General features: G+C 53.3%; 3 protein-coding genes across 6 annotated transcripts; 2 read left to right on the top strand and 1 right to left on the bottom strand.

Moving 5' to 3' along the window:
* The first annotated feature begins 10,931 nt into the window (after positions 1-10,931).
* On the top strand, positions 10,932-17,144 carry MANEAL (mannosidase endo-alpha like). Of its 2 annotated transcripts, XM_037032614.1 has the most exons (4): positions 10,932-11,558; positions 12,714-12,823; positions 13,701-13,777; positions 15,426-17,144. In XM_037032614.1, exons 1-4 carry the CDS (start codon positions 11,015-11,017, stop codon positions 16,060-16,062), a joined length of 1,368 nt encoding a protein of 455 aa, XP_036888509.1. In that variant the 5' UTR covers positions 10,932-11,014; the 3' UTR covers positions 16,063-17,144. The 2 variants fall into 2 exon arrangements, with proteins under 2 accessions (XP_036888509.1, XP_036888510.1); XM_037032615.1 differs by lacking the exons at positions 10,932-11,558; positions 13,701-13,777 and having other exon boundaries at positions 12,753-12,823.
* A 741-nt stretch (positions 17,145-17,885) lies between these two features.
* YRDC (yrdC N6-threonylcarbamoyltransferase domain containing) lies at positions 17,886-22,214 on the bottom strand. Its single transcript, XM_037032657.1, has 5 exons — positions 21,811-22,214; positions 21,129-21,243; positions 20,888-21,007; positions 19,113-19,255; positions 17,886-18,811 (listed from the first exon to the last, which is right to left on the bottom strand). The coding sequence occupies exons 1-5, from the start codon at positions 22,200-22,202 to the stop codon at positions 18,742-18,744; spliced, it is 840 nt and encodes a 279-aa protein (XP_036888552.1). The 5' UTR covers positions 22,203-22,214; the 3' UTR covers positions 17,886-18,741.
* Positions 22,169-23,429, top strand: CUNH1orf122 (chromosome unknown C1orf122 homolog). Of its 3 annotated transcripts, none has more exons than XM_037032661.1 (3): positions 22,169-22,251; positions 22,549-22,750; positions 22,957-23,429. In XM_037032661.1, exons 2-3 carry the CDS (start codon positions 22,703-22,705, stop codon positions 23,050-23,052), a joined length of 144 nt encoding a protein of 47 aa, XP_036888556.1. In that variant the 5' UTR covers positions 22,169-22,251; positions 22,549-22,702; the 3' UTR covers positions 23,053-23,429. The 3 variants fall into 3 exon arrangements, with proteins under 3 accessions (XP_036888556.1, XP_036888555.1, XP_036888553.1); XM_037032660.1 differs by having other exon boundaries at positions 22,243-22,328; XM_037032658.1 differs by lacking the exon at positions 22,169-22,251 and adding an exon at positions 22,361-22,462.
* Positions 23,430-23,730: the final 301 nt, after the last annotated feature.

The following is a 23,730-nucleotide window of genomic DNA, read 5'->3' as shown; positions in this document are numbered from 1 at the left end:
ACATACTTGCTAGGCAGTAGCAATAAAAGCGGTTGGGAGGAACTGGATTCCTTTGCCGGTCGGCAGAGATCGTCAGAAGGGCTGGGGCTCCGACTCCACCGGACACTGAAGCCCGCCGAGGACACCGAAGGACGTGTGGCGTCCGGCCAGCGCCTGGGTGCTGACAGGGCCCCTGAAATCAGATCTACCTGAAGGACTCTTCCACCCCCACCTCCTTCCCGTCTTCATTCTGCTCACGCTCACTTTTCTCCCCCACACCTCCAGCGTTGGGAGATGGTATTTTTAGAAGCTGCTCATAGACCCAGGACTCCTTTCATTTCAAGAGGAGTCTTCACTCTGTCACCCCTCACCCCTGTCTTCAAAAGGTCCCATCCCTTTGGCAATCTCTAAGACACCAGCTACAGCACGTCACCTGTGCTGCAGGGACTTCAGGGCAGAGGCTCTGGCCCTTGGTGCTAAAACAAAGTACGGACTCTACAAGCTTCACAAGGACCGTCCCTGAGACAAACCTACAGGGGACGTTTTCGGGGGGTCACATAGGATGCCCCATAAACCCCTGGTTGTCAGGACTCTGGTTCCTGTCCTCTCCCACCACATACACCTGCAGGCACCTCGGGGGAACAGCCAGATCTGGACCCTAGGAGTGGAGGAGAGAAGAGAAAAAAATGTAGTGAAATAAGATTTGTCTTTCTTCTTTTGGACAACTCATTTATAATAAAAACAAACCAGAGAAACCCCAGAGTATGTGGATATATGCAAATCAGCCGGATCCTAGTAAGAGCTGCTCCAAGGTGGGACTCCCCTCTACCAGCAGGCTGCGGAATGGACACCTCGTGAAGAACTTCACAAGGGCCCTAGAAGGACACTAAGTCATGGTTTATTGTGCCCTTTAATTGCTGGGGGCCAGTCAACCAAGGGCCAGGTTAGATCCCTCCCTGAAATAGTGGGCTTGGGGAGTGGGTCAGGGGGTGGGGTGAGGGGTGCAAGTATAGAGATGAGCTTTCTGGCTATGGTTCTAAACTCACCAGAGTCTGGATCTTGCCATCTTCTTTCTTTCTTTTTAAAAGATTTTATTTATTTACTTGTAGAGAGAGGGGAAGGAAGTGAGAAAGAGAAGGAGAGAAACATAGGAGAGATACATCAGTTGGTTGCCTCTCACCTGCCTGCAACTGGGACCTGGCCCACAACCCAGGCCTGTGCCCTGACTGGGAATCGAACCAGCAATCTTTCATATCAGAGGGCGGTACTGAGTCCACTAATCCACAGCAGCCAGGGCCTGATCACCACCCCTCCATCTTCAGCTGGACTTGGGACATCTCGGCTACTGCCCTCTGATCCTTGGCCGGGGGCTGCTGTGCACTCCTCCAGCTGATAACCAATATCCTGGAGACTCAGCCTTCCTCCCTAGGGTAGGAGTGGAGGGCCTGGAACCAATGCAGAAGCTCCTGTTCTCTCTGCTAGTCCTCCCAGACCACATCTGGGATGAGATGGAGGGATGTTTCTCTCTACACCTACCTCACTGTCCCCAAGGTAATGGGGGAGAACACCAAATAATGATACATCATCTTCCCTGGAGCAGATCCGGCTTTACCACAACCTCTGTCACCAGGTTACTGAAAGCTACAAACCCAGGGGCTGGCAACTTGGTCTCTTTCTTTCGCACAGATTCAGAAAGTACATTATGCCTGGCAGGACAGGACAAGTCCTCTCCTCCAGGGAGAGGACTAAGCTTCCTCCAGAGAACTCAGGCCAAGCCCTGGGCTCCAGAAGGAAGACAGGGAAGGCACGAATAGCCATGCGGAGCCCCACTGCTCAAAGGAGCAGCTCCAACCTGTCTCTTTCCTCTTACCCACCTCCCATCCCCTAGCTTAAGAAAGAAATAAACATCTCTAGGGTGGATTCTTTTCCCCCTCTCATAAATAGTTTCATTCATTTTTAAGAATCATGCCATACTTCATAAATGTTGCCTCCTTGAAGTCCCCCCTCTGGTGTGCCCATGAGTGTAACTCCAGGGAGTAAGAGGGACACACAGACGACACATTGGTACACGTGCACACTTGCACACACAATATTTCTCTACCTTTCCTCCCCCCTCCTTTCCCCTCTTTAAAGTAAATGAAATCAATGAAACAGAATCTTTAAATGAATGAAATAAAGATTTCAAAACGAATAAAATATTTTTAAAAAAATTTAAAAATAAAATTAAGCAAAAAACCCCTTTAGATTATCAAACACAACATGACCTCAATGAGCCCCTACTCCCTCCTCTGGAAACGAAGAATGAAAATACTTGTCAGAGTTAACGTGAGGTCGGAATATCATTTATGTACAGCCCAGCACAGTGCTTGGCATGTAGTTCTGGGCTATTTTATTATTCAACTCCATGGTTAATGGGGGTAAAAATCACAAAGGAAAAAGGGAAAGGATAGAGGCAGGTTAGGTGGTGAAGTAGGAAAAGAGAGAGAGCGGATTAGAGAAAGTGTCCTGAAGAAAAGACAGACCGAGGGAAGGAAAGAGGCAGCTGTGTGAGAAGCATGGGCTAGGAGGCAAGGAGCCTGAAGGAAACGTGTTTGAAGAGACAGGACTGTTGACAACGCAGGCTGGCCGGCCAGCTGCCAAGTGGCTTCAGAGGTGACACTTACCTCGGTGAATTCTTCAAGGCCCGAGCTCACACACCTGACTACCAGTACTAAGAGCGAGCCTGTACCCTGGGGGGTTGGGAGGCAGATCATCCTAACTCCGCTCCTGTCCTGCCCGCAGAGCCAGAGAAGCAACGCTCGGACATAGGAGGAGAAAAGGAACTGCCAAGGGCCGGCGCGCTCACGTGGCCGAGCCCAGCAGATCCCTCACCCCCGTAGGCAAACGTGCACAGGAATGCACTCTAGGATCTGCAGGCTGCTCTGAGGGTGTGTGGGGGGGGTGTAGTTGGGTGGTCTAAACATCTGCTGGCATCGGGCTCTGAGAGCCTGGTGCCTCCAAACCCTCCGTGGGAACAGACTTGCCCGGGCATCTGAGTGACAGAGCTGGGGGCCCGGTGTGGGGGTGGGCGCATCGACACACGCTTCTCTGACTCTGTTTTTAAAAAACCTTAGTTCTATTTCTGAGCAGCCAGCTTCAAGAGTAAAGCAGTGCTTTTAAATTGCCAAAGTAATATAAGTTAATCAAAATTTCGTCAGTAAAAAGTCAAATACCCATTCGTTCCACTCTACACAGTCCCATTTCAAAATTTAAATCATGTTACTGGGTTGGCACACATGCTTCATGACGTTTTACACACACACACACTTACAGAAAATGAGTGTATCTGTCGGCGAGGTGAACAGTGTTGATTACCTGCCTGAACACCTCTTCCCGCCCATGTGTTTTGTTGTTGAGAAATCCCCAGTTTGTCTGGGTGCTCATCTACTGTGACCCTTTGCTCAGAGGAGATGACACTCTCCCCAAGTTCGTGGATAGATAAAGATTGTTATTGGCTCAGGGTTAGCTTAGGCATGGGGGTGTGACACAACCCTGGCTTTCTGAGTTGGGGGTTCTGGAAACAGTTTTTCCTCCTAGTAAAAGGGATGCATGACAGGCAGCACCCCACTTCCTCTCTGTACGCGTCTCAGGGCGGCATTTGACGATGCATGACAGGCAGCACCCCACTTCCTCTCTGTACGCGTCTCAGGGCGGCATTTGACGCGGGGACCTGCGGCAGCCACCACGCAGCCACCCTGACACTGGGCGTGGGGGGAGGGTCAGAAAGGCATGAACACCAGGGAACAGGAGTCATGGAGACCACTCCAGGGTCTGTCTGCCCCAGACAGAAATATTTACTTATACTTTTTAATAGAACAACTCGTATTTTATATTGATTTTATAGGGAGACCTAGGAAGGGAGAGAGAGTGGCAGACATTGTTATTCCACTTATTTATGCATTTATTGGTTGATTCTTGTATGTGCCCTGGCAAGGGATTGAACCCCCAACCTTGGTTCATCCCCGATAGGGATGATGGTCTAACCAGCCGGGGCTACGCAGACAGGGTCATAGACAGAAATATCTAAACCTACTCCAGGGAAGGGGAGAGCAGTTATGGGTGGGTGGAAACACCTGCCACGGGTGGACTGACGCCTGGCAGGAGACGGGGCTGAGTCTGGGGGCTGTCACATGCTGAGGCAGCTGCTCTGTCCTTTTTGAAAGTCTGCGGCTGGCTCTCTTTCTCTCTCTGCCTAGGGTCAAACCTCTCTGGTTTCTTCTTCGTTTGGCACAGTTGCTGCACTTTCCTCTTTGCAGACAGAGGGCTCACCTCAGCCTATGTATAGCTTCTGCCTCCTTATAACTCCGATCTGCCCATGATCTTGGCTTATGGTGTCTACTCTGGCTTCTACTGTGGCTCTGCCTCTGCATAACCTCGCCACTTACCTCCCCACAGTGAATTTTGACAAAATCTTGAGGGAAGAATCTAATTGCCTAGCTTGGGTCAGATTGATACCAGTCCAGAGGCTGTGGTTAAGGGAACAGGATCTCACCATAGAAGGGTGGCCACTTGAGCAAGGAGGTGTGAATGAAGAGGCACCCAATTCATGCCTTTTATTTTTTTCCACTGCACTAAACTGGTCAGCAGCAGAGGGGCCTGCCTTGTCAGAGGCCTCATTCTGACTGAATTGCTCTTCTGGTCACTGTGACATTTGTAGGGTGGGTGGGGAGGAACGAGGCAGTGCGCTGTGCGAGGAGCACCCATGAGTGAGCAGCAGGCAAGATGGATCAGAGAGGGCGAGGGGTGGACCCAAAGGTGGCACAGGCAAGCTTTGCCTGGTCCTCCGGAGACCTGGCTGAGGGCTTAGAGAAGTAACTTCATGTGGGCCTTGGTAAGACAGAGTTATCCCAGGTCAACTCCAGGGGCCCTTGCAGTCCCAGGGTCTATCATTTCTATGACTGTAGGGTTGGTGTGGTGGACAGTGGGAATAGAGAGAAAGGGAAGGAACAGTCAGGTTCTGCAAGGGGTGTCAATATGACTTGGTCACCATCTGGATCCTGGGAACAAAAAAGTGCACCGATAGTGACTGAAGGTTGGACGCGGGCGCCTGAGAGGTTGGGAAAGCGGGTTGTGGAAGCAGCCGTAAACCCTGCAAGGGAAAAGTCTAGTGGAGGCGTCTGTCTCCAGGAAGCGGGACCCGCTGTTCCCTCTGCCTTCAGGCCCCCCTGACAGCAAGGTCTTTCCTGACCAACCTGCTAGAAACGACACGGCCTCCGGCCCTGCACTCCTTCCCCGCTGCGGCGGCTTTGCTTTACTCTGGAGCACACGCTGCCCACTCCACCTTGTTCACTGGTCCGCAGACGTCCTACTCTGGGACCTGCGTAGAAAACAGTATTCAAAGGAGGTTTAAAGCTGTGTTGGAGAATTCGGGAAAAACAGCTAATGAGAAAACAAAGGAAGCAAAAGGGAATTGTTCACCCCAGGAGAAACGAAAATTGGACAGGAAAGCAAATGTAATCATAGTTTACAGTCAGCTCAACAAAAAACATGATGCAGTGTAGCGTATCCGCTGGAGACTTAACCTAAAACAGTGGTACAGCCACATGAGGGCAATGGAAGGGGAGAGTGAGGAGGCCCTCTGCCCATTCAGTCCCTTGGGGGCTGCCTGCCCTCGGCTGCCTTCCTGTTCCTGCGGAGGCTGCTCTTCGGACCTGCATAACTGCCATCCCGAGGCTCCCCAAAAGCTTTTCTTCTGCCTTAGATTTTTTTTAAACCAGAACTCAAGTTTCCCCTCACCTTTTTTACTTGCCTTCTTGTTGTATCCTCTGGTGGTTTCCTGAGAAAGGAGACACAGGAGGAAAAAATTGTAATATTGTTTACTTAAAACATGTCTTTATTCTCTCCTTACACTGTAAAAATGGGTTATAGAATTCCAGCGTCCAAATTATTTTCCCTCAGAATTTTGGAGTCAATTCTCCAGTCTTCTGGTTTTCAGTGCCATTCTATTTCCAAATTCCTGGCATTTGACGTTCCCCTGCCCAAAAGCTTTTCAGATCTTCTCTTTGCTTTCAAATATCTTTAAAAAATATTTCATTTATTCTTAGAGAGAGGGGAAGGGCAGGAGAAAGAGAAGTGGTTGGCCCTTGCACGCCCCTAACAGAGACCTGGCCTGCAACCCAGGAATGTGCCCTGACTGGGAATCGAACCAGTGACCTGTTGGTTTGCAGGCCTGAGCTCCATCCACTGAGCCACACCAGCCAGGCTGTCCTCACTGCCCCCCACCCCACTTTATATAGCACTTCGTTCTTCTTTCGTGAATGTAAAACCTCTGGCATATTAGATGACAGTGTTTGGTCATTTGCTTGTTTTATTTGGCTTGCTGCCCCATTTCTGTTTCCTCTGATCTAGGTGCTTTTGTTCTCTCGCTTTCTTTTCTGTTTGTTTGCTTATTTTTGTATCTGCCTTTCATGGAAGAGGCTTTCGTTAAATGTCTGGGAATCACTGGCTGGTTATTCATGTTTACAGGGAAGCACTAGTGAGCTGATTGCAAGATCTGAATGACAAGCAAAACAGAAACAGACTCACAGATACAAGTGGGCACACTGAGGGTTGCCCTCACTGAGGGGTTGGGGGACTGGGTGAAAAAGGTGAAGGAAGCAAGAAGTTACAAAATAGTCACAGGGATGTAAAACACAGGGGGCACTATAATTATCGGGGAGATCACTTCATAAACTATGTGATTGTCTAACCACTATGCTCTACCCCTGAAGCAAAAAAATATATATAAATGCAAGGGGCCAATTTGCTGGCTCATGTATTTCACTCTGGATCAATGGGGCAGTGAGCTGACTTTTCAGTATGTGTGAGATTTTTCTCAAAGCTCTTTCCTTTTCCCCAGAGAGGAGCCATTTGGACTTGTGCTTGGAAGGAAGCTTCCCAGGGCTTGGGCTTCACATCACTCTTCAAGCTTAACTGTACTTTTCCCCCTGGATTTCAACAGGGCACCTCATCTCTCTGTCTGCCGGTGCCTGGTGCCCGAGTCAGAAGACTCTCTCGTCCCACTTTTCCAGAGTAAATCTGCCGTCCCCTGCCACGGGGGAGAGGGAGGGCTCTCTCAGCACAGTGAGAAAAAGGAGAGGCACAGGCTCTGGGCAGACGGGAGGTGCACTTTTGGATATTTACCCAATCCTCACTTCTTCCCTTCTTTCTGATTTCATTCCCCTTCTCTGGATGGCCTGGCAGGGGATTGGCTTAAGCATGAGCACATGACACTATTCTGGCCAATGAGAAGTGATGAGAAGTCAGCTGAGAGCTTCTGGAAGAGTGTGTCTTACTCTTTAAAAGGGTTATAAGACAGTCACTTCCTCATCTGGGTAGTGTGAGGTGGGATTGTGATGCTTGGACCTGCGTCCATTCTTTTTCTTTTTTGAGTTAGAGAGAGAGAGGTGGGGGAGAGAGAGAGGGAGAGAGAGAAACCAGAACATTCATGTGCTGTCCCACCCATTTATACATTCACTGGTTGAGTCTTTTATGTGCCCTGACCAGGATCCAACAGCTACCTTGGCGTATTGGTGAATTGGGATGATGTTCTGCTCCACTGAGCCACCGGCTAGGCTCCATTCCTTTTCAGCTATGAGGGGAAGGCCAAAGAAACCACAGACAAGATGATCTGATGCCCCAGTGTCTTTGAACCTCTGGATTAACCATCCCGAAAAACAGCTTACCTACAGACTCCTCGAAATGTGGAGTGACAAGCCCATTCTACTTTGAGTGCTAAAATGAGGTTGGAGACCACCAGAAGCACACCATCTGAGATCTTATTAGAAATGCAGAATCTCGGGCCTCACCCTTGACGGACTGAATCAGAATCTGCATTCTAACAAAATCTCCAAGGGACTGATCCGTTCATCAGAGCATATATTACTGCTCATCACTGCTTTAAGCTCATCACTGCTTTAAGCTATATTTAGCTATTTCCCTTCCTAGTTGCAGCCGGACACATTTTACCTGACAGCATGGCTGCAGCAAGCACCTTCAAAGCCACATGTCACCCTCCTACCTTGGCCCACTTTGACTTTAGCAACCGATTCTATGATAGGCAGAATTCTAAAGCTGTCCCCACCCCCAAGATCCTAGCCTCTTATCCCTTCAAACACTAATCTAGTTACTGCTGCCGAGGGACTTGGTAGACAGGGTCAAGGTTATTAGTCAAGTGTCCTTAAAATAGAAGAATTCTTCCAGAGTATCCAGCTGAGCCTGATGTATCACGGGAGCTCTCAAAGATAGAAGAGGAAGACAGTGGCGATGAAGCAGCGGAGGAGGAGGTCAGAGTCATTCCAAGTGTGAGAAAGACGGGACCTGAAGTTGGGGCTTCAAAGGTGGAAGGAAGCCACAAGCCAAGACATTCTGGCAGTCTTGAAACGTGAGAAACACCTCCAACTCACAGCCATGGAGGAAATGACGGCTTCAGTTCTACAACTGCATAGCACTGAATTCGGCCAGTGCTCTGGGACACGGATTCATTCCTGAAGCCGCCACAAAGGAGTCGAGTCCCGCCGACACTTTAAATTGGGTTTTGTGAGTCTAGGCAGAGAACCAGCTGAGCCATCCTGTGCCTACACTTTTGACGTACAGAACCTGTGAGATAACACATTTCTGTGTTGTTTTAAGCTGCTAAGTTGGTGGCAATTTGTTCTGGCAGCACAGTTAGGGGGGAGAGCTCTGTGCAAGCCTAGACTTACCTCTCTCCAGCAGTGCCGCACCGCACATGACAATGTGTCTTCCTGTCTTTGTGCCTGCCACAGCGCCTTCCCTGGTATCAGGGGAGCCTACCTGGCACAAAGGAGACCAGGAGTGCGGGATGTTAACAGCCTTAGGGAAACTGGTCAACCAGTGGGGGAGGGGGCCATGGCTTTAACCTCCCAGCTTCTAGTTCTGGGTGGCATTTGTGCACTTCCCGGAATTCCTGGTGGCACCATGGCCCCATTATCTATAGCACATCAGTTCAGCTTTTTTTTTTTGTCTCATTCTCCCTAATTCCTCACTCTTGGTCCCTAGGATTAATTCCCAACTGCCCCCCTCCCTGCTTCCAAGCTCCTTTCTCAATCTCTTCTGGGGATTGATAGGCAACCAACCAAGTCTGCTCTGTGAGCTCTTCTTGTTTAGAATAAAAGGGTAACTTACTAGAAGATTATTTCGTGTTTCACACTGAAACCAGGCCCCAAGGAAGACTGGAATCAGGGGCCCCACTACCATTAGCTCCTCTCTGTCTCTTATTCCTTGTCCTCCGGTGACATTACCTTTGGAGAGAAAGACTGAACGTGTCCTCAGCATCAAATAGAAGGGTTGTAATTGGTGACTGTTGGGTCAGTGTCCATGATTGGTACAATCATGGCTGTTTGGTTCATCTTGGGTCAGAATTCAGCCCTGGACTGAACAATCATGGCTGTTTTATTGATATGAGGGGCGTGGCTTTGGAATGAAGTCAGTAGGGGAGTGGGGCAGCAAAGCAGTGAGGAGGAAGCCCCTCAGGCTCCTAATGAGTTGTTGAACCATGGAAGCTCCGCACTCTGGCCTACCAGAGCCTCCTGCATTATGAGAAGATCCATTTCCATAGTGAGTACGCCAGTGTGAATCAGCTCTGCGGCTCAGAGCCCCAGGCATCCACTTAATTCACGTTGACTATCACGAATTCTCTCAAATTCACTTTCCTGGCCTCCAGACCTACCCACACTTCCGAGTCTCGCTCCTGCTCCTTCTGGGTTTCCCACAATCAGTCACTTAAGAAATAAAAATCAGCTGCCTGCTGTTCGGCCAGCTCGGTTTTAGGCACTTCGGACTGGCTGACGAAACAAAGTCGCTGTCACTGTGGACCAGTGAAGGAGGCAATGAGCAAAACCATTTTCTGAATGAGACCAAGAATGAATAATGCAGAGCAGGAACTCAACCAGTGTTGACTGAAAGAGTTACCTTTGTCTACAGTTTATCACAGCACGGTCTAGTTCAACACACGGACCGAGAACTGAGAGGCAGGTCCTGCTCTTGACGCCCTAGAAATCTACCGGGGAAATACAACCCGGGCCTGCCCTCTGAAGCTGAGTCCGGGAAGAACAGCGAACGTGTGTTCAGTGCTGGTTTTGTCAGGCCCTGTAAAACGGGCTTTTAGAGTAACCCTCTCATTTAGTCCTCGCTGACCCTAGGAGATTGTTCAAGGACAGACGGATGGCTCTAGAGGACAACAGGCCTGAGACCAGGCAGCCCTGACAGCAAAAAGAGCCTTGGCGAGCCGGTCCTGACTCTGGGGTTTAAACCTGCTCCATGTGACCTCGTACAAGTCACAGTCACCCTCGTCTCTCTGTGCTCCGGCCCGCGTGTGGCATCTGACTCTGGCACCCCCGCCCCGCCCCCCCCCCCAAGCCTCCTTCGCCAGGGGCGTGTGAGAGGGATTCCACAGAAGCGGGATGGGGCGAGCAAGGGAGGTCTCTGAGATCCGTGGGGCGGGGGGGCGGGGGTCGACGGAGTCAGTAAAGGGTGAGCAGTGGGGAAGGAGATCGCTGGGGAGAGGGACAACCATGGACACTCGTCTTCTCCACACTGACCCCTGTTCCCACACCCTCCAGCGCCGCTGCCAGGACGGACCTTCTGGGCTGCAAGAGGAAGGCATTCCATCCCCCCTCCGGGCGCCTCCACCCCGCCGCCCCAAGCTGAAAGGCGACAGACCCTCAGAGGGCCACTATGCCTGGCTTGGGGGCCACTCGGCCTGGCTTGGGGCCCTGCTTCTTCTGCCCAGGAACGCGAGGTTCGGCCCCTCCTCGTCTGTCCCCGCGTCCACTCCCCCCCGGCTGGAGACCACTTGGTCTGCGCCGCCTGCATCCTCTGTGTGCCGGGCCCGCCCGCACTGCGGGGTTGAGACGGGAGCCGCCCACGCCGCACCCGCCGCACGGCAGCGCCGTCTCCCTGGGACGCGCCCGGGCTCCGCGGCGCGGGAGCCGAGCGGGAGGCCATGGCGCGGCGCGCAGGGAGGTAACCCGCCGGACGCGAGGAGCGCAGGGCCGCCATGGCCCGGCGGCGGCGCCGCGCCTGCATCGCGCTGTTCCTGGTGCTGCTCTTCGCCTTCGGCACGCTCATGGGCCTGCGCACGCTCAAGGCTCCGGATGGACTCCCGGCGCTGGGCCCGGGCCTGGAGGTGGCGTCCTTTGAGCGACGCCCGGAGGGGCCCCCCGCTGCCCGGGACCCGGCCGCCCCCGCCGTGCCGCCCCCGCCGCCACCCCCGCCCCGCACCGTGGGCCCGGGCAGTCCCCCGGGACCGGCCCCAGCAGAGGCCGAGCCGGCTCCTAAACAGAGTCTGCGCGTCTACTCGGACTTGCACGCCTTCTACTATTCGTGGTATGGGAGCCCCCGGCGCGAGGGCCACTACATTCACTGGGACCACGTCATGGTGCCGCACTGGGACCCCAAGATCTCGGCCAGCTACCCCCGCGGCCGCCACAGCCCCCCGGACGACTTGGGCTCCAGCTTCTACCCAGAGCTGGGGCCCTACAGCTCCCGGGACCCCGACGTGCTGCGGGAGCACATGACCCAGCTCAAGGAAGCCGCCATCGGTGAGTTAGTTCGTCCCGCCCCTGGGCGACCCTGACCCCAGCCTCGCCCTTTTTTCTTCTGCACGGCAACTCCCGCTGATCCAGCCGCAGGGCCTTCGGCCCCACTCACCCGTCCGCCTGGCTTCTTATCCCTTCCGCGAGGCACTGCCCCTCTTTCTGGTATTCAAACGCACCCACCTCTGCCTTCCGACTCCCAACGTTTCAGGGCCCTTTCCTAGGCCGGAGCTGCTGGGAGACCCAGTGGAAGGCGGTTGGGCCAGAGCTGTCCCAGGTGGGGACGGGGAGGAGAGGGAGCAGGGTCTTCATGTCTGTTGGACGGCCAGGTTTGGGTGAGTGAAGCCTGGGTCTCCTGGCCCCGCAGGAGTCTGGGATCAGGAGTAGCGCCTGGGACGGCCCCCGCTTGCACACCAGGGACCCGGCAGGGCGGCAGCGCGACCTGCTTCTGCGGCTGCCCGCAGGACGGGTCACCCAGGTTGCATGACGGACGCCGCTCTGTGTGGGGCCGGGAGCTCTCCATCAAGTCCTCTGCTTGAAAGGGGGTCCCTGGGAGCCTCCTTGAGGCAGCCTGGGGTGGAGGCTCACCTGTTTCAGATTGGTCACTGAATTCTGCTGGATTTTACAGTGCATTTCAATGAATGCCAGAGACGCGGGAGGAGGAGTTCACAGATAAATAGCACACAGCCTATCCCTCAGGATTTACAGTCTGGAGGGGCCGGCAGCCTAGACAAGCGCTATTTCCCTCGGGAAGAATAGGATGACCTATTCTTAGGTCTTAGGTTCAGGGCTCTTATGCATTCCGGACCTCAGGGGTGCACCTCTCTTCCCGAGATAGGACTGTGGCTTCTGGGTGGGTGTGGCGTTGTCCACCCATTTCCCTTGTTCTACTACTTGCTAATGTCAGCCAAAGCCTGGCTCCTATCCGGAGCTTTCTCAGGCTCCTTCCAGGCCTGGCACGTGAAGGTTCCCCGAGCCGCTGCACTTCAGCACCGCGGGCGAGGACAGCTCCAGGGCCGGCAGGAGAACCTGGCAGGAGCCTTGCTATGAGATTTCATTCATAGCAAGGAAACTATGTTGCAGTCGGGCAGGCTTGTGGGGAAAGAGATCCCTGTTGTGGGGAACCTGTGCGTCTCTGAAGGAGCGGGTGTTGTGTCTCAGGTGTCCTGGTCCTGTCCTGGTACCCACCCGGCATGGCTGATGACAACGGGGAGCCTTCAGATGACCTGGTGCCCGCCATCCTGGACACTGCCCATCAGTACGATATCCAGGTGAGTCTCCAAGAAGAGATCGAGTGTCCCCTGGCCCATGCTGGAGAGTCCCTGCCACCCAGAGGGATAGTGCCTCCACCGAGTTCTCAGCATTAGCACTGCTCTGGCAAATAAGTAGTAAGTGTGGTGTTGGGAGGGGACGTCTAATAAATACTGCCTACGTCACTCTTATTTTCTTCAATCCTGAAAAAAACCTGGGAGAATTAAATACAGGAGACACGGGAGACTAAATATCACAATAATAGAGGTGAAGTCAGAGACCCTGACCCTGGATAGAAGGCAGGCCAGGGCCAAATGGGCCCACACACAGCTCCAGGCTCAGCTGCCGACCGGCGGGCAGCAGTGCCGGTCCTCAGGGCACAGAGCGCAGGTGTTCTCGGCAGGCAGGCTCCCTTTCCAGAGGGGCGAGGGAGCTGAGCCACCCACGTGCCGTTACTTCCCCAGATGGACCGACCAAGTAGGTCCTTTTCCTCTCGATAAAATGGCAGAGAAGCGCCACACATGCATTCCTGAGCCCGTCACTAACACGGCTCACAGGCTGTAGCATGTTTTCCCATCGGCACAGCTCCAGTAAACTTCTTCCCATCGTTCTAGGTGCTAGTGCCGATCACGTGGAACTGGCACACAAGGTGAAGCCTATTATTAGCCATCCTGCCCATCAGAGTGATTCCCTGATGCCCTGTGTGAGAGGTGGGCAAACCACCTGCCCTTCTTTTTTTGGCCCTGAGGGCAGTGGCTGCTCTTACGTCTGTTGTGCCCACCATTGCCAGGCCTGTCCTGAACTCAGCTTCTCCTCTCAGCCATGTGGGACCATGAGCCTGAAAGGTTGTGACCTTGGAGACATACTCACCTGACTAGTATCTCCTGTTTGTGGCAGGTGGCCTTCCACATCCAACCCTACAAGGGCCGGGATGACATCACTCTGCACGACAACATCAAGTACATCATTGACACGTAAGGCTGCTCTGGCGAGTGAATTTGGGTGGGGATCAAATTGGGGGTAGGGAGAGGTTTGCAGGGGCAGGTCAAGAGACAGAGGGCAGAATGCTTGTGTCCTCAGCAGTTGTTAATATTTCTACTCCTCACCTGAGGACATTTTTTCTTTACTTTTAGAGAGGAAGGAGGGGAGAGAGAGAGGGTGGGGGAAATCGATTGGTTGCCTCTCATAGGCTCCGTGACTAGGGATCAAACCCACGACCTTTTGGTGTGTGGGGCGGCACTCCAACCTACAGAGCCACACTAGCCAGGGGCCCCAGCGATTATTTTACAAGAGGTATTGGGCTTAGAGTCGGCAACCCGAGTTTGAATTCTGGTCCTACAGCCTCTAATCTGTAATCGGAGGTAAGCCTCTTTACTTTTGAGTCTTGTGAGAGTTACAAGTTAATACATGTGAAAGTGGCTTGTACAGCGCTTGCATGCTCATCCATTCATTGAAAAAATGTTGACCGAGTGCCTTTAGGTGTCTAGCACTGTCCTAAGCCCTAGTTGTACAGTAATGGGTAGGACTGGCAAAGGTCACATTTTAGTGTATGTTGGGGATGCAGTGGAGCAGAGTAACTGTGCAGAGTAATAGAGAATGGAGCAGGGCGTTGTGTCAGAATGGCTGGCTGAGACTGCTTTCTGAGGAGATGACATGCGAACTAACAACTAAGTGAACAGGTGGCCCTGCAGATTGGGGGCAGGCAGAGGGCAGTGAGGTCCGAAGGTCACAGGATAGGACAAGCCTGACAGCAGAACAAAAAGCCCAGTGTGGCTGGAGTGCAGAGGTGGATGGGGTAGCAGCAGGGCCAGAGGTGGGCAGGGCCAGATCAAGTAGGTAGGGCCTCACAGGTCTGGGTAGGAGCAGTCAGATCTGATTTAAATGCAGAACGGAGCCCTGGCCAGTGTGCTTCAGTTGGGTGGAGAGTCCTCCTATAAACCAAAGGTTGCAGGTTTGATCCCCAGTCAGAGCATAAGCCTAGGTTGCCGGTTCAGTCCCCAGTCAAGGCGTGTATAGGAGACAACCAACCAATGTTTCTCTCTCACATCGATGTTTCTTTCCTTTCTCTCTCCTTCCCTTCCCTGCTCTTTAAAATCAATGGGCATGTCTTCGGGTGAGGATTAAAAAAGAGAGAATGTTATAAGGAGGTAGAAGTGGAAGCCTGTCACCCAGATTAAAGATGGTGGTGGCTTGGCCTAGGGCAGGGGGGTGAGGCTTAAATAAAGAAATTAAGAGGCTGGAACCTGGCTGGTATAGCTCAGTGGGTTGGGCATCGTTGGGAAAACTGAAAGGTCGCTGGTTCTATTCCTGGTCAGGGCACATGCCTGGGTTTCCAGCCAGATCACTAGTTGGGGGTGTGCAAGAGGTAACCAATTGATGTTTCTCTTCCTCTCTTCCCCTCTCTCTAAAAATAAATAAAATCTTCAAAAAAAAAAAAAAGAAAAAGAAATGCCGGGCTGGGGAGAGGAGGCAGGCACATAGGTTCTTGTTTAGAGCCGTGACAATCCAATTGCGGAGACTGGCTGGACCCAAAATTGTGCTCGGGCATCAGGAAAGCTCACATCCACCGCTGGCCCCACAGCTTTGCTGCTGTCTCAGGCTCTTCTTCCTCCTGCTCTTCAGGTATGGCTCCCACGGCGCATTTTACCGCTATAAGAACAGCATGGGGAAGAGCCTCCCGCTCTTTTACATCTACGACTCCTACCTGACAACCCCTGAGGCCTGGGCCCATCTCCTGACACCAAATGGGCCGCACTCAATCCGCAACACCCCCTATGATGGGGTCTTCATAGCGCTGCTGGTGGAAGAGGGCCACACTCACGACATCCTGGCCGCCGGATTTGACGGCATGTATACCTACTTTGCCTCCAATGGTTTCTCCTTTGGCTCCTCCCATCAGAACTGGAAAGCTGTGAAGAGCTTTTGTGATGCCAACAACCTCATGTTCATTCCCAGTGTGGGGCCTGGCTACATCGACACCAGCATCCGGCCCTGGAATAACCACAACACCCGGAACAGGGTCAACGGCAAGTACTATGAGACGGCCCTGCAGGCGGCCCTGACAGTCAGGCCTGAGATCGTTTCCATCACCTCTTTCAACGAGTGGCACGAGGGCACCCAGATCGAGAAGGCCATTCCCAAGAAGACCCCAACGCGCCTGTACTTGGACTACCTGCCTCACCAGCCCAGCCTCTACCTGGAGCTGACCCGCCGCTGGGCAGAGCACTTCATCAAAGAGAAGGAGCAGTGGCTGATGTGAGGGGCCTGACGCAGGACACGAGGTGCTGCTGTCCCAGCCGCACCGGAATCCCGTCGCCACTCGGGGCTCGGCTGAGGTTACAGGTCCTCGCTGCCCCCCGGCCAGCAGCTGAGTGCTTCTGGGTGGACCAGCAAGCCCGGGCTCGTGTGGGAACAGGGCCTGTTCCTCAGGCAAGTGGTGCTGGGCTGCTCTGCAGTGATGGGGACCTGGGGGTGTTCTGGAGAGGGAACTGTACGTAGAAGCGGGCAGGAAACTGGACTTAGCCCAGGGAAGCTTCCCATCCCCAGACAGAGCACTTTAAATTGATCCCTTGGGGCTGTGAACTCGGCAGGTGGGTGCGGTGTGGTGTTGTGGCCAGGCCGCCAGCCGCCGTCAGAAGGGCGTCAGGGCTCTGGGCTAGCATGCGCCCTCCCCCTTCCGCCAGCCTGTCTTCTCTTCAGGCCTCCTTCCAACACTGTCTATCTTCTCCAAGTTAGGGGACCGTATCTGAGACTGCCTCAAAGGGAAATGCTAGGTTTAAGCTCTTCCCAGTGGATTCCTGGACCCCATTTTCAGGAAATAATCCAGAGCATCCACACACTCATTGAACAGACTGAGCGCATTACTGCGTGCTGGGAGCAAACGACCAGGACGGTTCCTGTCTCCGGGTGCCTCCAGGACCCAGCTTCCCTCATCCGGCACGGCCTCGTAGCCGGTGCTGCTGAAGCGCAGCCACAGCTTCTCCTCTTGGCAGTTTTACCCCAGCTGGGAGTTGTTTCTTCTAAGAAAATACCTCTGTGCTCAAGCCGGTTTCCCAGATGAACGAACATTTAGCTCCAGGGAGAGGCCTGGGACATGCCCCTCCCTTTAGCTGCCTAAACTGAATGAGGCCCATTCACTAGAGCCATTTTCAGTGCGACTGTGATTTGTATTAAATATGATGTCGTATTCTCAAGCAAGCATTCCTCTTACTCTTTTCACAAAGTCTCACCCCTAGTCAGAGTCTGACAAACTGACATGTGGGATGGCTAGTGTTCACTTGGTGAAGAGTGTGCTTAAGTAGTTCAGACAAGATTTCTAAGGCCCTGGCTGGTGTAGCTCAGTGGATTGAGCGCAGGCCTGCGAACCAGAGGATCGTAGTTTGATTCCCAGTCAGGGCACATGCCTGGGTCGCAGGCAGGTTCCTTGCAGGCCAACTCCCAGCAGGGGACGCACGAAAGGCAACCATACATTGATGTTTCTCTCCCTCTCTCCTTCCCCTCTAAAGATAAGTAAATAAAATCTTTAAAAAAAATTTTAAAAAAAAGATTTCTAGAGGGACTATTTAACAAACCACTGCTTCTTTCCAAATTGCAGAGACAGCCCCCCCACACCCCTTTTTGGCAAGATTCTTAGGATCTACTTGAAAAAAATGTCTATTGGAAACCACTATATTAAGTTTGTGGGCTTGAGATTGAATCCTAATTCTGGGAACTGGGGTACCAGGCAGAGAGGCAGTGGCGGGCCTACTGGGTACCATAGGGACTCCCAGCTGCAGTGAGATGGCTGACGGTTGGGGTAGGCCTGCTCACCTTGCTGGTGACACAGCTGGGGAAACCAAGGTGGTGAGTAGGGACAGGTGACAAGGGGTGGATGGTGAGCTGTAGTAATTTACCGAAGGAGGAGCACTGAGGCCTCATTTCGTAAATAGTTTGAAAAATACTAAAAGTATGGCAATGCTGATGGCAACCTGATGGCAACCAGTTCTTTTGAAGGCTTATCTGTGTCAAGGGCCATAGGAATGTTCATACACTTTGACCTAGTAATCATACCCTAAGGAAATAATTCAAAGAAGAAAAACAAGCCATTTTCAAAGATGTTTAATAGCAGCATTATTTTCTATTAAAGAAAAACAAAGTTCAAATGCCCAACAATACTTATGTTTCATGCTTGGGACACACATAAATACAGATGAAGGCTGTATTCATATGCAGACACTAGATTTAAATAAAGTATTACAGGTATAATTCATTATCATTTATTTCGTGTCTGAAAGAGAGAGTAGAAATTTTCCAATACTCTTTAATTTGGATACCCCCGCCCCCTGATCTCACCCTCTGCCAACTGAGCTGACCTTCCATCATCGGACAGCAAGGACGACCCTCCTCCAGGCAAGCAGAGCACGCCGCAAGGCCGGCGCCTGGCTCAGAGGACACAGTGACGGGCCTGTGGCTCTACAACCTTTAACTTAACCTGGTTCTCGCTTCAGGAGCATGAACGCTCATGTCTTTGGTCACTTGAGACTTTTAAACAGCACCAACAGCTCTAGCTCATTTGGACCTTAAATACCACCCCCTCTCACTGGATTCCAAATGTTATTTAAGTTGTATTTCAAAAATTTTAAAAAACAGAAAAGAAGAAACGTATCAGAAAAAGAGCATCCTAGGAATGTTCTTAAGGTCTAGAGACCTTAAGGTCAGCCAGCTTCTGGCTGACATATGAAATTGCAAATAATAAATATAGCGCCCTCCCCAGGGTGTAAGGCTATACCAGCAACTTCTGGGGCCCCGTCTACAAAGTTTAGAAAGACAAACTGCCTTAAAAGCATCAGACTAGCGACACTGTAGCCCCAGTGGCCTCTGCAAATGAGGCCATGCCAGCCCCCAGCGGACAGACACATGGTGTCCAGCATCAGTCCCCAGGCCCTCCTGCCTCCCAGTTTCACACGCAGGATCCGTGCAAGGGGAGCAGCCCGTACTTCTGGAGAACAGCCGTGGTACTTTCCAGGGCACTGAGGAGGAAATGGAGGACAGTTAAAGAGTCTGACTTGTCAAGCCCACCAGAGTCTGGCGATCAGGGACCTCCAGCTCTGGTGTTGCTATACTCTGATCGTCAAAGCCTTGATGAATCCTTTTGAATTCTGAAAAGGCCAGTGAACACCAGCAAACCTAGTCTCACTCCACCCACCCCTTCCCCAACCTTCCCCACCACTGCCAGAGCAAGAGAGTGTGACCACCTTTATTTTGTCATGGCCTCGCCTGCACCTTTCAACCTGCCTCACATTCTATTCCCAAGCCATCAGAAAGACTCACCAGCCTGGACGAATGATGCCAAACTTTCCTGGCACAGACAAGTCAACCACAGTTGAGCCCAGGCGACACTCAGGGCTCTGGCCATCCCCAATTGGTCCTCCGTCAATTACCAGGGACAACTGAGGCCAGAGGTGCTGGAACTCCTAAGAAGGGAGAGGGGAAGACTATGGTCACTACCCTTGGCCTTCACAATGACATCATACTGCAGGGAGGATTCATCAGTCAGACAAAGGCTTCACAGTCCAAAGACAGTGGGCACCTTCCTCCCAGTAGGGGAAGGAGCCTCATGTAGTTAAGGTCAGCCATGCTTAGGACACTGCATTAACCTAGAACACTACTTCCTATGAGGTTTCCTATGAAGCCCCCTGCAACAGCCCCCAATTAGCACCCCAAGGAACTGCAATCTAGAGCTCAAAGAATATCTTTCTTATTTACTTATTTTTAGAGGGGAAAGGAGGGAGAAAGAGAGGGAGAGAAACATCAGTGTGTGGTTGCGTCTCACACGCTCCCTACTGGGGACCTGGCCTGCAAGCCAGGCATGTGCCCTGACTGGGAATTGAACTAGTGACTCTTTGGTTAGCAGGTCGGCACTCAATCCACTGAGCCACCCCCGCCAGATCGAGGAATATTTTACTGTGCCAAGAGGAAATTCCACACATTGTTTCTGGTGTGCAGATGTAAGTACAATGACTGGAATCCCAGGTAGGAGCCCGAACATGTGGGCTCCAGCCTGGACTTTCCAAATCTCCGTGTGACCACATTCACCTTACGTCATCTAGGCTGTAAGGTGAGATGGTCCCTGAGGGCCCTTCCGGCTCTAGTACTCTGATCCGGGGGTCTCAGTGGAGCTCTGGGTCGAGGTACAGAGAGGAAAACAGGGTGTACTCCCCAAGTGCATACCAGCAACAACGCTCTGTGCTCAGGCTGTAGGAAGGGTGCTCCCTTCTGGGGTGGACAGAGCACTGCTCCCCTCCTGCCCGACCCCACCCCGCCCCCAGTTCCTGATGAAGACACTGCAGTGGCAGTCAGGCCTGGGAGTCTGGGATGGGGGTGGTGAACACCATATCGGTAGGTCAACCGTGTGCTGAAAAGGTAAAATATCTCCCACCACCCCTCCTCCACTGCCTTGAGTATGGCCACCAGGACCAAGTAAAAGCCTAAATGGTCTGAAAATAAGAAGGGATGCTGAGCTTTCACTTTCCAAGGCTCCTGAACCCACTCTCTACGTCGGGGCTTGGAAAATCCCACCACGTCACTATGCTGTACATTTAAGTTCAGTAAGAAGAAAACAGTGTGGTAGGTTTAATTTGTGTCCTCATTTGTTCTAAGCTCTGCAGCTAAGACAGGTTTAAGGACGATCCTTTCTCTGACCTGGCTTATGGCAGAGGTAAGAGGATCAGGAGTCCCTGGGAAAGCCATTTCACTTTTCAGAGCCTTAACTTTCTTTGCAGCACTGTGGTACAGACCATTGCCCCACTGTGTTCAACAACTGCTACCCTCACATAAAGGAGGAAAATGATTATACTTATAATAATGTTTCTTTTTTAAAAGATAGGAAAAAAAAACAATCCTCCCCCTCACTTCTTGAACTTTGTAATGAAACCTTTCCAAGGTTCTTGGACCCCCCCACCCCATCCCCTGCCAAATGGGCAGACTGCCCACCACTAGACTCTTCTGCCTGGCAATTCCAGCAAACCATCAACCCCACTGGCTCAGAGAGAATTGTATTGGGCCTGGTGATAGTTCTGGGGTGGGGGGAACTGGGTAACTCTCACCTCGACATTCAGAGAACTGGCCTGGGAGCTGAGGTTAGCGCTGGTGAGAGCAAGTGGTCCCCCAAACATCTGGGCCAAGTCTTGCATGAAAGCATGGTCGGGAATCCGGATGCCTACAAGCTATAAAGCAAGGTGAAAGGGGAGCATGAGAAAGGTGGAAGGGGTGGGGCAATGGGTCCAGCCTGGATCCATATTAAAGCCAAATGGCAGGAGTCTGGGGACAAAGACAAATCTGACTCACGGGAGTGAAGGGGTTCAGGTCCTTACTGAGCCCCTCTGAGCGTTCCATCACCAGGGTCACTGGTCCTGGCAATAGGTCTTTCAGGAGCCCCTCGGGTACTCTCACATGACAGTACCTGGGAAACAAGGGGGGCGCAAATTTATCCAAGAATGAAGGGCCACAGCTGGTCCTAGGCCGACTTTAGGCAGATCTAGAAAAGGGGACCCTAGGGACTACAATGGAAACCATCTGTCTTCCCTCCTCACCTAAGAGCTTGAGCAGGTTGGGCCAGAGAAGCACCCCAGGCTCAGAGCCCACATGCCTCCGGTCACCGAGGCTACAAACAGCTGCACTGCTATCGCGCTTCGGGTTTTATTTTCTTCAAAGCCTTCCCTACTAAATTACGCTGTTGTGTTTCCTTTATCTTTTAAACCAGGGAGTGCCGCCGCTCCCTCACCCCCCACCATTAATCACAAAAACGTCAGGAGAATAGGGACCCTGCCTGCCTCGTTCATCGCTGCGTCCCTGCGTCTCGCTCAGGGACAGGCAGACATTAAATGCTTGAAACATATTTCCAGTTCCGGATTCCTGGGTGAGCCTGGACAAGCCCCTCCCGCTCCCTGCGCCTCAGTCTCCCAAGCCTGTCACCGGAAGCCCCTCCCGCGGTGCCGCCCCCAGCGGGGCCGGGTCGGGGAGGCCTTACCTGTAGACGTCGGCCACGCGGCCCAGGCACACAGCCAGCGGCTTGGCCTCGCTGCGGCCCTTGAGGCGGTACACGGTGCCCAGTGCTGCGGAGCAAGTCGCCGAGCAGGCCAGGCCGTACAGCGTATCGGTGGGGACGGCCACCACGGCGCCGGCGCGCAGCTCGGCCACGGCAGCCCGCAGCGCCTCGGTCCAACCGGCGCGCTCCGGGCTTGCGGCCCGCACGGCCCCGCTTCCCGGGAGCCGCAACAGCCGGGCCCCCGGCACCGCCCGAGCGGGACTCGGAGGGCGGAGAAGGCGGCCGCTCCGAACGGAGCCCGCCGGCCCCTCGCTCAACCCCACGCTGGCAGCCACCGCGGCCCTCAGTCCCCTGCACGGACGAGCCGGAGACATCCGCCCAGGCCCGCTTCCGGGAGGAAGTGACGCGCCCAGTCAGCTTCCGGTCCGGGAGGCTCGGCCCCACCTCCGCGCCGGGCAGCTTAAAGGGACCACGACCCCCAGGAGGATTGAAGGAGATCGGTGGGGACGGGGCGGGGCGCGACTTTACGGAGCCTTAGCGCAGCCCTGGGGAGGGGGGGCGGCTGAAAGGGGGGCGGTGGTCGGGCCGCGCAGGTGGAGATGGAATGGGGCCCCGGCTCAGACTGGTCACGGGGGTGAGAGGGGGCCCGTCGGGGTGGGGGGAGTGGGCTCGGACCCCGCGCCAGCGCCGGCCCTGACTGTCTCGCTCTCTCCCGGGCAGGGAGGCTGCAGGCGTGGACCGTGGGAAGGCGGGGCTGGGGCTCGGCGGGAGGCCACCCCCGCAGCCGCCCCGGGATGAGCGCGCCCAGCAGCTGCTGGACGCGGTGGAGCAGCGACAGCGGCAGCTCCTGGACACCATCGCCGCCTGCGAGGAGATGCTACGGCAGCTGGGCCGTCGGCGCCCGGAGCAGGCTGGTGGCGGGGTCAGTGGCCATCCCGGGCTGGGCCTGGGAGGTGGGGGACCTTGCTAAGCCCTAGCTTCCCCTGATGAGTGAAAGTGTCCCCCACCGCTTTACTTCCCACCTTTTATTTGGGTGAGAGGCTCTGAAAAAGTTCAGTGCTATCCTTGCGGGGCCTAATCCAAGGCCTTTTCCCCCAGTCTCACTCTTTTCCTTTCTGTTCCAATCAGAACGTCTCAGCCAAAGCCGGAGCGCCCTCCCAGCCAGCTGTCTCCACCAGAGGCGGCTATCCAAAGGATGTTGGCGATGGAGCTGCGGAGCCCTGACCATCCTCGAGCCGGTGGCCCTGAGTTCTCTCCCTCTTCGGGGCTGATGGCTGGACTCTGAACAACTGCCTTCAATAAAGGGGCCAGTCCTCACTGGCAGTGGCTGGAACTTGGCCCTCAGCCTGGGGTGGCCGCTCTGCTAGCAGCTGGGTTCACTCCCACTTCATCCTGGCTGAAGGCGGTGCTGAGCTTTGAAATGTAGCCAAGGAATGCCCAGTCTGATTACCCGGATTCTGGCGGCCCAGCAGTGCTCTCCGAGCGGTCTGGCCTGCTCTGGGGGATCCAGGTGGTGTTACACGTCCATTTCATGCTTTGGGGGCTCCTACCCCCACAAAACACTTTGAGCAGAGCCTTGATTAAAGGAAACCTGCAGACTACCGTGGTGGCGGACCTTTCGTTTGTGTCCCCTCTGTGAGACTCTGATGGCTGGGGAGCGGGGAGGCGGTTGATCACTGTCAACCTCAGGCAGGGTTGGGAAGAAATACCACGGATAGCTACCAGATTTAAATAAGCATTTAATTAGGATTTCATTAGTATTTAATATTGCTTTTTAAATTCCAAAAAGTTAAATTTTCACTTCTTAGCAGATATTTTAAAGTACAATATTAAGTTTATACAAAATGAGCAATTAAGCAAACACCATTATTTCACATTCTTCAAAAATACAAATTCATATTT

This window comes from Sturnira hondurensis, unplaced genomic scaffold (genome assembly GCF_014824575.4).
Source record: "Sturnira hondurensis isolate 20B ecotype Veracruz unplaced genomic scaffold, ASM1482457v3 Scaffold0021490, whole genome shotgun sequence".
Classification (NCBI taxonomy): Eukaryota; Metazoa; Chordata; class Mammalia; order Chiroptera; family Phyllostomidae; genus Sturnira; species Sturnira hondurensis.
Note: the sequence above shows the minus strand (reverse complement) of the source record. Positions and strands in the feature narration are given on the sequence as shown.

Bases quoted from the DNA above. Each gene is read 5' to 3' on its own strand.
- YRDC (XM_037032657.1), bottom strand. From the start codon at position 22,202: ATGTCTCCGGCTCGTCCGTGCAGGGGACTGAGGGCCGCGGTGGCTGCC. The intron at 21,008-21,128 runs GTGAGTCAGATT...CTTGCTTTATAG, and splicing joins ACCTGAACCCCTTCACTCCC to CTTGTAGGCATCCGGATTCC. The intron at 18,812-19,112 runs GTGAGTCTTTCT...TTTCCTCCTCAG, and splicing joins GGCATCATTCGTCCAGGCTG to TGCCCTGGAAAGTACCACGG.
- MANEAL (XM_037032614.1), top strand. From the start codon at position 11,015: ATGGCCCGGCGGCGGCGCCGCGCCTGCATCGCGCTGTTCCTGGTGCTG. The intron at 12,824-13,700 runs GTGAGTCTCCAA...TGTTTGTGGCAG, and splicing joins CCCATCAGTACGATATCCAG to GTGGCCTTCCACATCCAACC. The intron at 13,778-15,425 runs GTAAGGCTGCTC...CCTGCTCTTCAG, and splicing joins ATCAAGTACATCATTGACAC to GTATGGCTCCCACGGCGCAT.
- CUNH1orf122 (XM_037032658.1), top strand. From the start codon at position 22,428: ATGGAATGGGGCCCCGGCTCAGACTGGTCACGGGG. The intron at 22,463-22,548 runs GTGAGAGGGGGC...TCTCCCGGGCAG, and splicing joins GGCTCAGACTGGTCACGGGG to GGAGGCTGCAGGCGTGGACC. The intron at 22,751-22,956 runs GTCAGTGGCCAT...TGTTCCAATCAG, and splicing joins CGGAGCAGGCTGGTGGCGGG to AACGTCTCAGCCAAAGCCGG.